The sequence below is a fragment of the Xenopus laevis genome, chromosome 9_10S (assembly GCF_017654675.1).
Source record: "Xenopus laevis strain J_2021 chromosome 9_10S, Xenopus_laevis_v10.1, whole genome shotgun sequence".
Taxonomy (NCBI): domain Eukaryota; kingdom Metazoa; phylum Chordata; class Amphibia; order Anura; family Pipidae; genus Xenopus; species Xenopus laevis.
The window spans coordinates 49,263,880-49,277,343 of NC_054388.1; the positions used below are offsets into that span (position 1 = coordinate 49,263,880).

The window sequence follows — 13,464 nt, forward strand, 5'->3', positions numbered from 1 at the left end:
CAGTGTATTTCCTGATACTCACATGGCTGTCTTTACTTCCTTTGCATGGAGGAGTGTATTTCCTGGTACTCACATGACAAGGCACAACACTTTTCTCTGCCTGCATTGTATAGGCAAGATATAGAGAGAAGGCGCACACCCATTAAAGTAAAGTGAGGGGTGCTAATCCATAGGGGACTCCCCATAAGGGTCTCCAGACAAGACTATAAATACTCAAAGTAATGGATAGCACACCCAATTTAAAAAAAATAATAGAAAAATTTATTACAAAAAAAAGTAAAGAAAATACAAAAAATTATACAAAAATAATAAATAATGTAACAGTGAGCCCAACGCGTTTTGACCTTAGGGGTCTTCCTCAGAGGCACAAATAGACAAAAAAACACAAAAACACCTGCCTTTTTGTTTTGTTTTTTTGTCTATTTTGTTTTTGTATTTTCTTTACTTTTTTTGTAATAAATTTTTCTATTGTTTTTTTGAAATTGGGTGTGCTATCCATTACTTTGTGCATTGTATAGGCAGGCAGAGGATGGATCTGCTGCAATAAGCTCCTTTCTGTAGCTCCACTGGCTAGGCATCGGAGTGGATATCACGAGGAAATGTGAAAGCATGTGAATGTGCATCTTTCCCCTTAACATTTCTCACCTATGAGCTGCTATTGAAAGCAGCAGCTTTCAGTGCTGGTTTTGACTCCTGAGAAAATGTACCAGAAGGTGATTAACAAAAGGGGAAAAGAACTGCCTTCTGCTACACAGTTTCAAAAGTAAGAGCCAAAGAAGAGAAAGGGACTGACAGACAGACACACAAAAATAAAAAGCCAGTGGGAACAAGGAATGAATGAATATAGGGGAAAATATGTATAAGGCAAAATACAGCCTTTGGGTTGAATTCACCTTTAAAAATGTGTCAGTACTCCTTTAATTCCACAATTGTAATGTGACTGTGGAACAAATGGGCTAATTGCAGTTCATTATTCAAGACTGAATATTACTATTGATTGATATTTTGCCAGGAAGGTACCCAGTGCTGTATGATAATATTATAAGGGATTCAGAGTGAAACAGGAGGGAGGGATGGGGGGGGACACACCCCAGTCTCTTGTTGGGGCCACATTTCACAGCATCTGTGACAAGAGGGTGTTAAGTCTTGGGCAAAAACATCAGAAGAATCCTTGGCAAGCAGTACAGGAAACATGGGAATTGATGCCTAACCTGGAATAAGAGCTGCAAGGAATGCGCCCGGCCTGCGGAGCTGACCATGTATGGTTTGTGCAGAACACTTTGGCTCCCAAGAACCATAAATCATCAGATCCAGCGAGAAACTTAACTCTTGGGGTGTTTGGTGGGGGGGCTGGAGGAAAGGACCCTTTGACAAGGGGTTCCAGGAGTTTGTTACTAGCATTGGGGATACAGGTTTTCCCACAGCCTATAACACTATCTCCTATCTACGTCTATCTGCTTTTGTAGTTAAATAATAAATGGATGTCTAAAGGTAGAGCCTCATTGCTCCAAAGACACAGATTTAATGATCTACATAGAACTAGAAATGGCTTGACAGCTGTGCTCTTGTCAATATTTAAAGGGAAAGGAAAACCATATTAAAATAATACCTAATGCAATCACTAAGCTGAACCTAAGCCCAGTCTTATGTCAGTGCCCACTTCCAGTGCCATTCCCTATATAAGTTGTGGCCAATATGGCTGCTGGGGAGAGGGTACCAAAGATTCGTTTTGATGCAGGTTTGGGAGTGGGCACTTAATCACAAAGTTTGGTGGAGGTGGAGCTCAGTGACTGTTTCTCTCCCTTTAAAGAGCCCTTAAGCACTTATTATTGGGGTGATTGGAGGCTGTACTTTTTGCAGCAGCTGGAGAGTGAGGTGTTAAAGCTCATTGGCTTAAAGGGAGAGTTTACCTGATGTATTGTGTAGACAATGACATTCTAAGACAATTTGCAGTTGGTCCATTTAAATTACCATCAGCATCAGCAATAAATAAATAATAATTAACCATTATGGGGACTCTTTGATGCTGGGCAATATTATTCCAGGTACCATGGACCTGTGTAGGTGTTAGTACGTTAATGTTAAAGCTCAGCACTGCGCCAGCTGCAGCTACAGAATGGAAATAAAAATGAGGCCTGTCTCATGCTAAATGATTGGATGTTGGTAGAGCCACACATCATGTTATAGAATGTGAGTTTCCAGAGCATTGAGGATATGGTTATCGTTTTCCACCTTGTCATAAAGCATATTCTCCCAAAGAATTCCAGACCTTCAGATGCCTCGGAGCATATGAATGAATCCTGGAAAATTCTGCTCTAGAGATGTTCCACAAACACAATCAGCGGGAAGCTGTGTCTTTCTGATGCATCTGTCACATATTCCCAGGCCCCCATTTTTCTCTTACACTGGGGTTTTAAAGAGCTATTCTTATTGCCGTTACACATTCAGTGGTTTTATTTCCTCTTCCCTTCATATCTCTCCCTTTCTGTTAGCTAAATCTGTCCCAAGTTACCAGGCAGTGCTGTAAATGAGCCTTATAGAGAAAGCAACATTTTTCTTCTCATCACTGAGCTGACGATACAAGACAGCACTGGCTAGAGAACATTAGTACCCAGAAAGCTGCCTAATTAATATGACTCATGAGTCGCTTTGCCTCCTGATATAGTGCAGGCAGCTAATGATTACACTCACAAGAAGTTGGCAGCTTAATGGACTTGCTTCTTATAGAGCTTAACAAACATTTTCTTTTCCTAATTGCAGGACAAATACCACAGCTATAGAGATTGGCTCTCCAACGCATACCAGCATTTCAGTCCTTATGTTTTGCGTGGGAGTCTACAGCAGATCAGAGACCCTATTAGCTGTGTTAAGATACCCTCAGCCATGGCAATAGACATAACATAAAAAAAATCTACTTTTACCTTGTGCAGTGTAACATTTATATACAGTAAATAGAAGAGGTCTAATTTTGAGAATTGAATAATGGTTTGAAGTGCATCAAAACCCAGCAAATAAATGGTTAGATATTTGGCCAATTTACAGGTAAAAAGGGGTTTAATGCTAAATATTATGTTGGAATTTCAAGTGGTTTAGCTATATAGTGAACATGCTATAATAGTTAATGTATAAAGATGCAGGGGCACAAACCCAATTAACCCCAAAATCAGAAATCTTAAATGAAACCTTGCCATGCGTTAAATCCTGCCACTTGAGGAGCTGCACCTGCCCCATCCCATGTTCCAAGCCAGACTCCCCCAAACAGCAGATGCCGAGCTGGATTTCAGATGATTAGTACAAGGCAAGTAATGGATAATCAGATTAGACCTGGGATGTTCTGACTGGTGCTCATGTATTGGGTTCCTTGATTCCCTGCGCTGATCTCTGCTTCAAAGTGTCCCATTTAGTCTCATATGTAGCACAGCTTCTATTGATGCCTTTGGTGCCTGTTTTGACTCTCAGTACACACATGGCTGAAGGTAAAGGTGGACTTGGAAAGTAAAGTGGGTCAGAAGTTCACAAAACAATCTTCTTCTCCTTGTTCTTGGATAGTGTCTTGGATAGTATCACTTCTGCTTTATGATGATGTCCAGCTTCATGGGTGCAGGGTTGTCCAATCAGATCACTTATTAATTATAGGGATTCAGGGCAGTGATACCTGTCACACTTCCCATAATCCCATTCCATTTACTGCAGGATTATCCTGCTCATTCCAACTCTGATGTAAATATCTAACATTAGTGCTCAAAATCCTTTTGAGGCCAGACACACGTGTGTGTTTTTGACATTATGGAAATTAGAGTAAGCTCCACAGGGACAGGGATTGATGGGAATGTGAACATTCTGTCTGTGCAACAAGAGCTGTATAAATATACTAAAGGTGGCAATACACAACAAGATCATTTAGTGAGGTCGCTAAACAAGCAAATTTTTCCCCCCGATATGCCCATCTTTTCTGGAAAAAAATAGCGGGCTTCCTTTATATAAAACGTTTTAATAACATTGGGATCAACCATCGTTTTTAACGGCCAGGCGGGTAAAATACCGGCCAGGCGGGTAAAATACCGGCCAGGTTGCAACCCTACCACCAAAAGTAGGGCAATATCAGGCTAATTAGATCGTTCAGCCCAAGGGCCAAACAATTTGATTACAATGATGGGAATGGGCACCGATGTGACAAGGACAGCATCAATTTGCTGATGTGGCCCTCAATTGCGGGGAATTTCAGACATGACCCAATCATCTGGCCAATTTCTAAGCCAGATATCGGTCTGGGAGGCCTGTAAGAAGGCCCCATACAGGGGCATATAAGCTGCCTAAGAAGGACCTTATACTGAATCTTATATGGCCACCTTAACAATAAGGATCAGATAGTGGATCAGATAGTGGCTTTAAAACTACAATCTTAAACAGAACCAGAATGTAAACTTTGATGCATAGGACCAAGATGGGCTTAATTCTATAAATCTGATACAGGAGAGAAAGGCAAGTATTGTGGCGATTTGGCAGCTATGGACTGGGATTCAAAAAAGGGCCATGGCATTTCAAGTACACAGAGGCCAAAATAGCCCCACACCAGCCCAATAAATAGTGACTGTCTGTGGCATAAACAGCCGCCGCTCAGGTATTGGCCAGAACCCACAAATTGCCAGTGCAGGCATGGAAGTGGGAAGCATTGCATTTTGCGTTTCCCCAGTGCCAGAAACCATCCAAAATCTTTTGGAACTTTCAGGGTCCATGTACCGACCCCACAGGAAGAAGTGCTGCAGCCTCTTAGGTCCTTGGCCTGGACATGGCACTTTTCCAAAAATGGCAAGTTTCCTGTGCATACGTCAAATATATTTTTTGGAGGTGAAAGTTACTGTGCAAGAACAGGGTGAGTGCCTCGCGTCTGTGAAACATACATTTATTTCAGGGTTAGGCTGAAAGCTTCCAGACCCCCCTGCGCTGGCAGTAAATATATCCAGATCCTGTGCACATTGCACTGACCAGCGTTTATGTTCAATGCTGATTTGTGTAGGAACGTTCTGCAGAACGCGCAGAGTATTTTCCATTGACTAGATCCCTTCATCCCACAGATTAAGACAGGAATTTACAGGCTGCCTGCTATCTATTCTAGCTACTTACCCCTTTCTAAGAGAAAGAAATGCATTTGTTTTTTTTGTGTTTTTTTTTTTAAATACTTCTCTTTAAGGGATAATTTACACATTTCAAACACAAGACTCATATGCCACCCAGACTTCCTCATGTATGATGTCCCTGAAATGGTGACATAATTTCCTTAAATATGAGGTAAATCACAGCAATCGTCCAATTAACAATCATTATATAATAAAGGGGGGGGGACCTCCAGATCAACTGGGTCCCTTAGGAATCACTCACCAGTCACAATGACTGTTGTACAGCAGGACACCTTTCCACTGCTGTTCTGTGCCAGGCACAAATAGACTCCCTCATCCTCTGGCAGGGCATCTTGAACCCGCAGCTTTGCCACCCTGTCTTCATATGTAGAATGGGCATACTGGATGGGGTTGTCTGTAGTCACAAAGAGTTAACAGTAAGTACAACATTTCATTAATATATTATTTCCTCCTATATACCAAATACATACAGACAATATAATTAGTGCGTGCTGGCACTTTAGATTGTAAGCTCCACTAGAGAGGACTGATTAGATCCTTACATTTTACAGTGGGGGGTACATTATCTGTTATAACACATGAGTGATACTCAGAGTTCCCTCAACCTGTAGCCTTGTGCCTTTATATGGTCACAGAACCCCTCTGTGACTACTAATATCCTTATCACTTTCAGTAGGGGGGGGGGCACGTTATTCCTTGTAATACATGATTGATGCCTACCTATGCAGTGGAGGGTACACTATCCTATACCAAGGGTAGCCACTTGGCTGTTATTTTACCCAGTAAAATACAAAGTTGATGCCAATATCAATAAAAGGGAGGACAGATTACAGAAGTGCCAGGCTTACATTCAGCCCTGTACCTTTATATGGTCACAGAACTGCTCAGAGGGTACATAATCCCATATATAATAATATTCATAGTTCTAACGCTACATTTATTCCCCCTGATCTTTCCACAGGTCAGAGTTTACAATAATCAGAGCTTCTCCAACTTGAACTGTGACACTGCCCCCAAGTGGGGCAAAAGAGAATAGCAGGAAGAGAAGACAGACATGGATGCTAGCCTCACTTTTGGAGAACAGAGGACAGAACAAAGTCCCTCTCTGCTGAGCCAAAATCTGACTCAGCAGTGGCTTGGTGCAATCAGCTGTTCCCTACAATACACCAGCACCGGGTGAAGCGTCAGGCAGTGAAAATGAAAACTACTTGTCACTTTTGTAGGGAGATTTGGGGTAAAATCCCTGAAGTCCAGAAAAAGCACTACAAGGCCTGAAATTGACTTTCTTCTCTAGGAAATTATATCTGGCCAAATAATGTGACTTCAAAATGAAAAAATTGTCTCCCAATGGACTAATCTGTGGGTGCAACAGTGCGTAAGGAAGCCCATAACAACGGTATTTGGCCAAAGGTGTTTATGGGCAAATAAATCAATACTCATCCATTTTGCCCATAAGCCAATCAGTCCGATACAAAGGACATCCAGTACACAGTACTTACCGATATATAGGGATCTGATACTTCATTCTCTTGGGTTGTTCTCTTCCCACTGTATAGCCAGTGGGTGGGCTTTGATTTACTTACCCAGATGAGGTCTCTGTCTGACCATGGGAAAGAGTGCAGCCCAGGGGCAGAAACTGTGTGTCTGGGTAAGTATTAGGAGGAGATAGGATTCACTCAGGGCCAGGCACATATGCAAACCCATGTGTGTATGCATAAAATCACAGTGAGACAGTAGGTGCAAAAAGAAGAGCAGGCAGTAAGAGAAGAAGGGTCATGACTAGGAGCAAGTGATAGAAGAGGTATGTGCGGTGCCCCTCTACTGCTGCACCCTAGGCACGTGCCTCTTCTGCCTACCCCTAGTTCCTGCCCTATTTTCACTTTCCCAGAGGAGGTTTCTTTCTGACCATGGGAAAGAGAGCAGTCCAAGAACAGGAAATTCAGAGAATCAGAACTCTGTACCTGAATAAGTACTTGGAGTAGATTGAATTTACTTATCAAGATATAAGTTTCTTATCTGACCATAGGAAAGAGAACAGTCAATGAGCAGAAAGTACAGAGAATCAGAGTACTGAAACTGGATCCATTCACCTAGGGGAAAACTTAATAGTTCTACTTTTGCATTTATCTGTAATTCTGTATCTACAGTGTAATAGTATGAGTGAAAGCTAAAGCCTTACCATTCAGCATCCAAATGATCTCAGGAACAGGTTGCTCCTCAACTGGACACTCCAACACAAAATCCTCTCGCTCCATAATAGAGCAGCCCTGTAGCTCACGGACAAACTGAGGCACTACCTCTTCCATCTTGCACCCTGCAAACAAAGCAAGATAACATTCTAGCACTTTTGTTTGCAGAAAATTAATTGTGGGAAAACCTTAAATTCAGCGATTAAAGTGGAAACTTTCCTATACTATAATTACCACTTTTTTATTTTTTTGCAGAGCTCAAACAGAGCATGAAGTGTTTGCTAGCCATTTTCCAATGTCCGTATTTTCATTATTTGCTGGTTCTGCCTCAATGAAACAATGTAGTGGAAATCAGATGATTTACAGAGCTGGAGGTGAACAGCCTTTGCTACATTGTTTCACAAGGCAGAAGCAGTAGAGGCATTCAAAAGCTTTAAAATAGTTTTTTGTGACATAATAAACGTGTCCTTTAAGGGCAGAGACATTCGAAAAAATTTGGCAAAAAATCGCTTCTTCTTCAGCCGACTAATCTCCCCAAACTGCCTCCCTTCCAGTTAGAATCTAAATCGATGGCGGGATAGAACTCGGAGCGCTTTGTTTTCTGAAGTTGCCCTAACTTTGCTCGTGAGGCAACTTGGGAAAATGAAACGCTCCGAGTGCCATCCCACCGTCGTTTAAGATTCTAGCCGGCGGGAAGGTAGTTCGGGAAGATTAGTCGGCCGAAGAGCCGATTTGTCGCCGCGCGACTAAGTCTCCCCGAATCTTCTCGTCTGTCTCTGCCAGCACATAAATTGTCTCTTCTTTGGGCGACTAATATCCCTAAAAAGCCTTCCCGCCAGCTAGAATCTAGATCGCTGGTGGGATGGCACTCAGAGCTCTTCATTTTCCAAAGACGCCCGAAGGTGCCTCACGAGAAAACTTCAAACGACTACAGAAAACGAAGCACTCCAGAGCACTTCAGAAAACGAGCGCCATCCCGTCGGTGATTTAGCTTCTAGCTGGCTTCTGACGTCTCTATGCAGTGAGACACTTTGTGCAGATTTAGAAGGGAAACTTAAAGGTGTCAGCTTGCGCCACCCTCCCCATCATCCCAGTAATCAGCCCCCAGTACTACCAAAGCCAATGGGCAGTGGCTCAGACCAATATGGTAACTTACGCTTGACACTCAGGGTCCAGCTATGAGTCTCCCGCCCTCTCGCATTGGAGATTTCACAGCTGTAATTTCCACCGTCTCCTACTCATGTCTTCAGCAAGTGTAGGGTCCACACTCCTTCCCTGATCCGCACACCGTCTCTCTCCCCCAGTACGGAATTCTCTTTGTACCACTCAACCCGTGGTCTGGGATCTCCCGAAACTGACAATGAAATGAAGGGGAAACAAGAAAACGGATGAGTCCTATCCCTTATAATAACAATGGCATTCTGGGGATGAATCACTGGAGAGACCTGCAGAATATTGCACCTCAGGGCTCCAGAAATACTGAATCTGATCCAAACCCAGTGCTGCCAATATTAACCCCTGGAGTGCTGGTGCAAATGGAAAAATTTAGGGACCCTTGCCAAGCAGATGTACAGAGAAGTGATGCGCATCAATACAAAAGATAAGACAAAGTGCAGGAGCTACATATAATTCTGCCAGACAGTTGGAATTATTTTAACTTCGAGCCACCGGAAGCTCAGGGGTAAGATAGTTTCACAATCTACAACAGATTTAGGCATGTAATTGTTTTACTGCATTGCTGCTTCAGAGTTTTTTTTTTTTAATGAGGACAAGATTATATAGTTATTTGTGCCTGAAAATAATGGGTTATTGGAGAGAGTAGTAGGTACTAATGTTCTTGCATGAAGCAGCAGTCCTGACAGGCATTATGGCTGAGAGTATGACTCAGGTCTAAGTGTAAAACATCTTTAATTATCAATTGGGGAGACATTTTGGCCTGCCTTTCTCATAGTGAATTTGTTGGGTGATACCATAGATATACTCAGGGAGGACGCAAGCAGATTAATGTAAAGGGCTATTATACTCATCTGTCTAAGTCTGTAAGTCTATGCCTCTATGCTATCTTTTGCCAGCGTAAAAAGATCTATGTGGATGAGACATTACAATATGTCAAGAATCGTTTCTCCCAACATAGATCCTCAGTAAAGGGTCAGATTTATGGGTTACCACCACTACAACTCCAATGGATATATGCTGAGCATACCCATCTAAACTTCATTCTGGAGGGGATACCCATGCCATCTAGGGTTGGTGACAGGTGTGTACACATTAAAAAAATTAGATTTTGTGAATCCAAAGATTACAAAATGTATGGCCTTAATTCAGATGACAAATTGTTTTATGTTTTATAGGATACATGAGGGGTACATTTAATTTGCCATACTGTACACCCCAAACGTTATACCTTTCATGTTTGTTACTATGATTATTATTTTTGTTCTTCTGTAGAACTGTAACTTGTAACTTAATTTGAAGGCTGCAATCACATTTTAATGAGGTGAATGCAGAAAATGTAGGTTTCATCCAAAGTGGACTTGTCAATTCATAAAAGAATATAGAGCTACGTATATGTTGTAAGGAACATTTATTGAATTAAACTCTGCCTATACAATAAATCATACTTCTCCTTAACAGATAATAAAACTAGTACCTTTGCAACGGAATATTACTTCACTGCCCTCCAACACTTCTTGGCTTGAGGGACTCAGGTCAAAGCTGGGGACTGTTCCAAGGCTCAAGGTTTCTTTTGTGTCCGACACCACTGGGCATGAACAAGACCCATCTTGGCTCAAGGTGAGTGATTCCTGTTTCCCATCCTTCTGTCTCCTCACACCATAACTTATGTCAGACTTTTGCTTAGTTTCTATTTTGATAGACTTCAGGGTTATGGTACTGGAGGTCGTCTTCTGCCGTTTTATCTCCCCTCGCGAAGGTTAAGCAGAATGTTGTGTGCCATCAGGGTGCTTCAAAAGGCTAGATCCCGACAGGGTGCTGCTTGTACTTCTATGGAGTCTAGATTCCGTTTCTCTTGATTTGGTAGAAATCTGTGTAGAACGAAGTTCTGAGGTCTTCTGCAGTTCCAATCTCTCACTGAGGCTCACGTTGGTTATCTGTCTAGACAGGACATTTGTTATAACATTCGAACGGGTCTCTTTAGTCATTTCATATCTGGAAGTTGACACTGAATGTGTGTCCTTAGAGGAACTGCAAGTTGATTTTATAGTGGGCTCTATTATTTGTTCCTTTGGCGACAAGAGAGAATTCTCTTTGTTAATTATAGAAGATAGCTTTTTGGAAGGTGTGAAACCATCAGACACATCTGAAGAAATTTGGTCAGACCTAGGTGCTTTTATATATTCCTGGGTGGGTTCCTTAAGGGTCTGTCCAAGTGGCTCTTTCTGGACAATATTTTCAGGTCCTTTCAATGAAACATTCCTGTTCTTTGAGTCCAGTACAGATGCACCAAGGTAAGATGGTTCTTTCGTGCTGTTTTTTTCTTTTGATAAAAACATCTATTTTTTAGAGTTAACATTACTAGACTGCCGTAACACCACAGGGTTTGTCGCTATCATGGAAACAGGGCATAATTCCATGGGGGATAAGGAGGATGTCTCTTTGTCAGGGATAGGTACTCTCACTTTTGAAGTGGATTGGGCAATAGGGGGAGTCTCTTTAGGAAATCGAACTTTTGATTCGATAGTGGAAGTGTAACGTGAGGTTATAGACGAGACGTGGGAGTCCTTGTCTTGCTTTGTGCCTAGTGCTGGAAGGTTAGGAGAAGTCCTGCTGGATTCTCTGGAAAGATCTGGGGAAAAACTGTTGGACATGGACTCAGAGGGAAAAGATGGATCTTTGTTAGAAATGGTCTTTTTGGAAGGAGTATCAGTGTTCTCTGTCAAAGACACTTTCTCTTTGTGCAAAGCTTTAGCTCCTGAGGATAATCCTGAACTTGATAATTTTCCACTTTCATTAAGGCCATTCATGGTCATGGTCCTAGTTATGGGAATGATGTTGTCTCCAAACCTAACAGAGCCGCTTAAGACAAAACCAGATGTGTGTAAATGGGAAAATGCCATCAACAGTCATAAACTTGGAGACACTCTTCACCCGAAATTGGCCAAATCAAATAAGCACATCTTTATTTCTTCAATTCAATTGTACATTCTTCCTATAATTTCTCCTGTGTTTCCATATGACTCATTTTATTATGCCATATAACCTTCCCTAGAAGTCCTATCACTGTTAATATAACCCTTCCTACTGCCCCAACCACACCCATATAACCCTCCCAATAGCTCTTCCTCCATATAATCTTCCCTATAACTCCACCTACTGCCCCAGTTGCACAATTATAACCCTCCCAACAGCTCTTCCTCTATATCAGGAGTGCCCATACTAATGTGAGGTCTACTTTTAGCCATTGTTAGCATTCTGTTCCATGGAAAATATTACCTAAATATTGATTTATGTGAAAATGTATATTGCTATATTTAACAAGCAACGCTTTCTTATGTAACCTTAACAATAAATATCTGAATGAAAAGCATGAAATAGGAGGGGGATTTAGACAATCTGTTTGTTGACAGTGCCTTGAGATCTGCCAATCACCAGCTAAGGGCAGAGACACACGCTCAAATTTAGGGGGATTAGTCGACCAGCGTCAAATCTCCTCTTCTTCAGGGGGACTAATCTCCCCACACTGCCACCCACTGGCTAGAATGTAAATCGCTGGCGAGATGGCAATCGGTGCGCTTCATTTTCCGAAGTCGTGATTCAACTTTGGGCGACTTCGGAAAACGAAGTGCTCCGAGTGCCATCCTGCTGGTGATTTAGATTCTAACCTGGGTGATTAGTCACCCCGAAGAAGAGGAGACTAAACCTCCCAAAATCTGAGAGTGTGTCTCTGCCCTAAAGGTCTACTGGTAGATCCTGATCTACATAATATATATATATATATATATATATATATATATATATATATATATATATATATAATATATATATTATATATATATATATATATATACAGTATATAGACAGAGAATAACAGATTTATATTTACCTTGGCTAATAAGTTCTGCTGACACAAGTTTTCCCTGAGTGGTTTGATATGGATCAGGTGTATGTTCCTACATCGGCAACACCCACTCCATATATCTCAAGGAAATTAAATCCTGATTTTTCAGTCATGGTGTAACGTTCCCCTGGATGTATCTCATCATCTTCCTACAACAGATAATTGTACATTTGGGAGTGGGGGACTCACTATAGATCTCAGGGGTAAAGAGCTACCACAAAAACTGTTTGCATTTATTCAATCAGGTTAATGTCCCTTTAAGTGCAAGCTCCATTCATAGGTAATGGATATTACTGGTCCCTGCTTATTGTTAAGGTGACATACATTCAGCTGTGCCAGTACGAACGGCCTGTTGGGGTAGAGGAAACTGGATTTCCATACTCAACTGGAAGGTTTCTATCTGACAATGGGATAAAGAGCAGCATATAGTGGAATGTGGAGAAATTTTGAGAGACTTACACTTTAAACATTTGTGACAAAAGGGGGACTAGACCCCGTTTTCTTTTCATGAATTTTTCTGGGGCTAAGAACAGAAAGTTTATTGCCCTTAGGGAAATGCCCCTAATTAAAACCCTGCCCATTTCTCGGTCGCTTAACTACAAGGTTAACAGGCAACACAGGGACCATCTGCAAATTCCAATAATACAATAAGATAATAAACAGCATCTAATTGGAACACACAAGACGTGAACCCCCAAAACACACTGGGATTTAGAAGGTAGGAAGATGGGTGGTAACGGGGCTAGCACTTGCCAAGGTGCAAACAATAATTCCTAATTGATCAAGATGATTGGTTGTGTGTTCGTTAGTGTATATTAGAGGGGAACTACACTGATCACTTTATAACACAATACGGGCTATAAAATACAAGAATGATGCTGTGTTACATAGTAACTCCTTGTTTAAATCAAGCAAGCATTATGCCACTTTATGTGACGAAGGCCCAGTGGGGGCGGACCTGTGGGGTGGGAAGGGTGGACCTTTAGGTGGGGCTTGCAGTGGGTGCAGCCCAGGGGGCCCAGGAAATTTTGTCGTATGGGGCCCTGCGATTTCTGATGGC

The 13,464-nt window shown here is 41.8% G+C and overlaps 1 protein-coding gene across 1 annotated transcript in view; it reads right to left on the minus strand.

Moving 5' to 3' along the window:
• Positions 1-11,281, minus strand: part of mylk.S (myosin light chain kinase S homeolog) — a 47,906-nt gene extending 36,625 nt beyond the window's left edge. Inside the window, 4 exon segments of the mRNA XM_041578288.1 lie at positions 5,380-5,532; positions 7,318-7,452; positions 8,484-8,681; positions 9,978-11,281. Of these exon segments, the coding sequence (XP_041434222.1) occupies positions 5,380-5,532; positions 7,318-7,452; positions 8,484-8,681; positions 9,978-10,839 (1,348 nt within the window). The 5' untranslated portion in view covers positions 10,840-11,281.
• Positions 11,282-13,464: the final 2,183 nt, after the last annotated feature.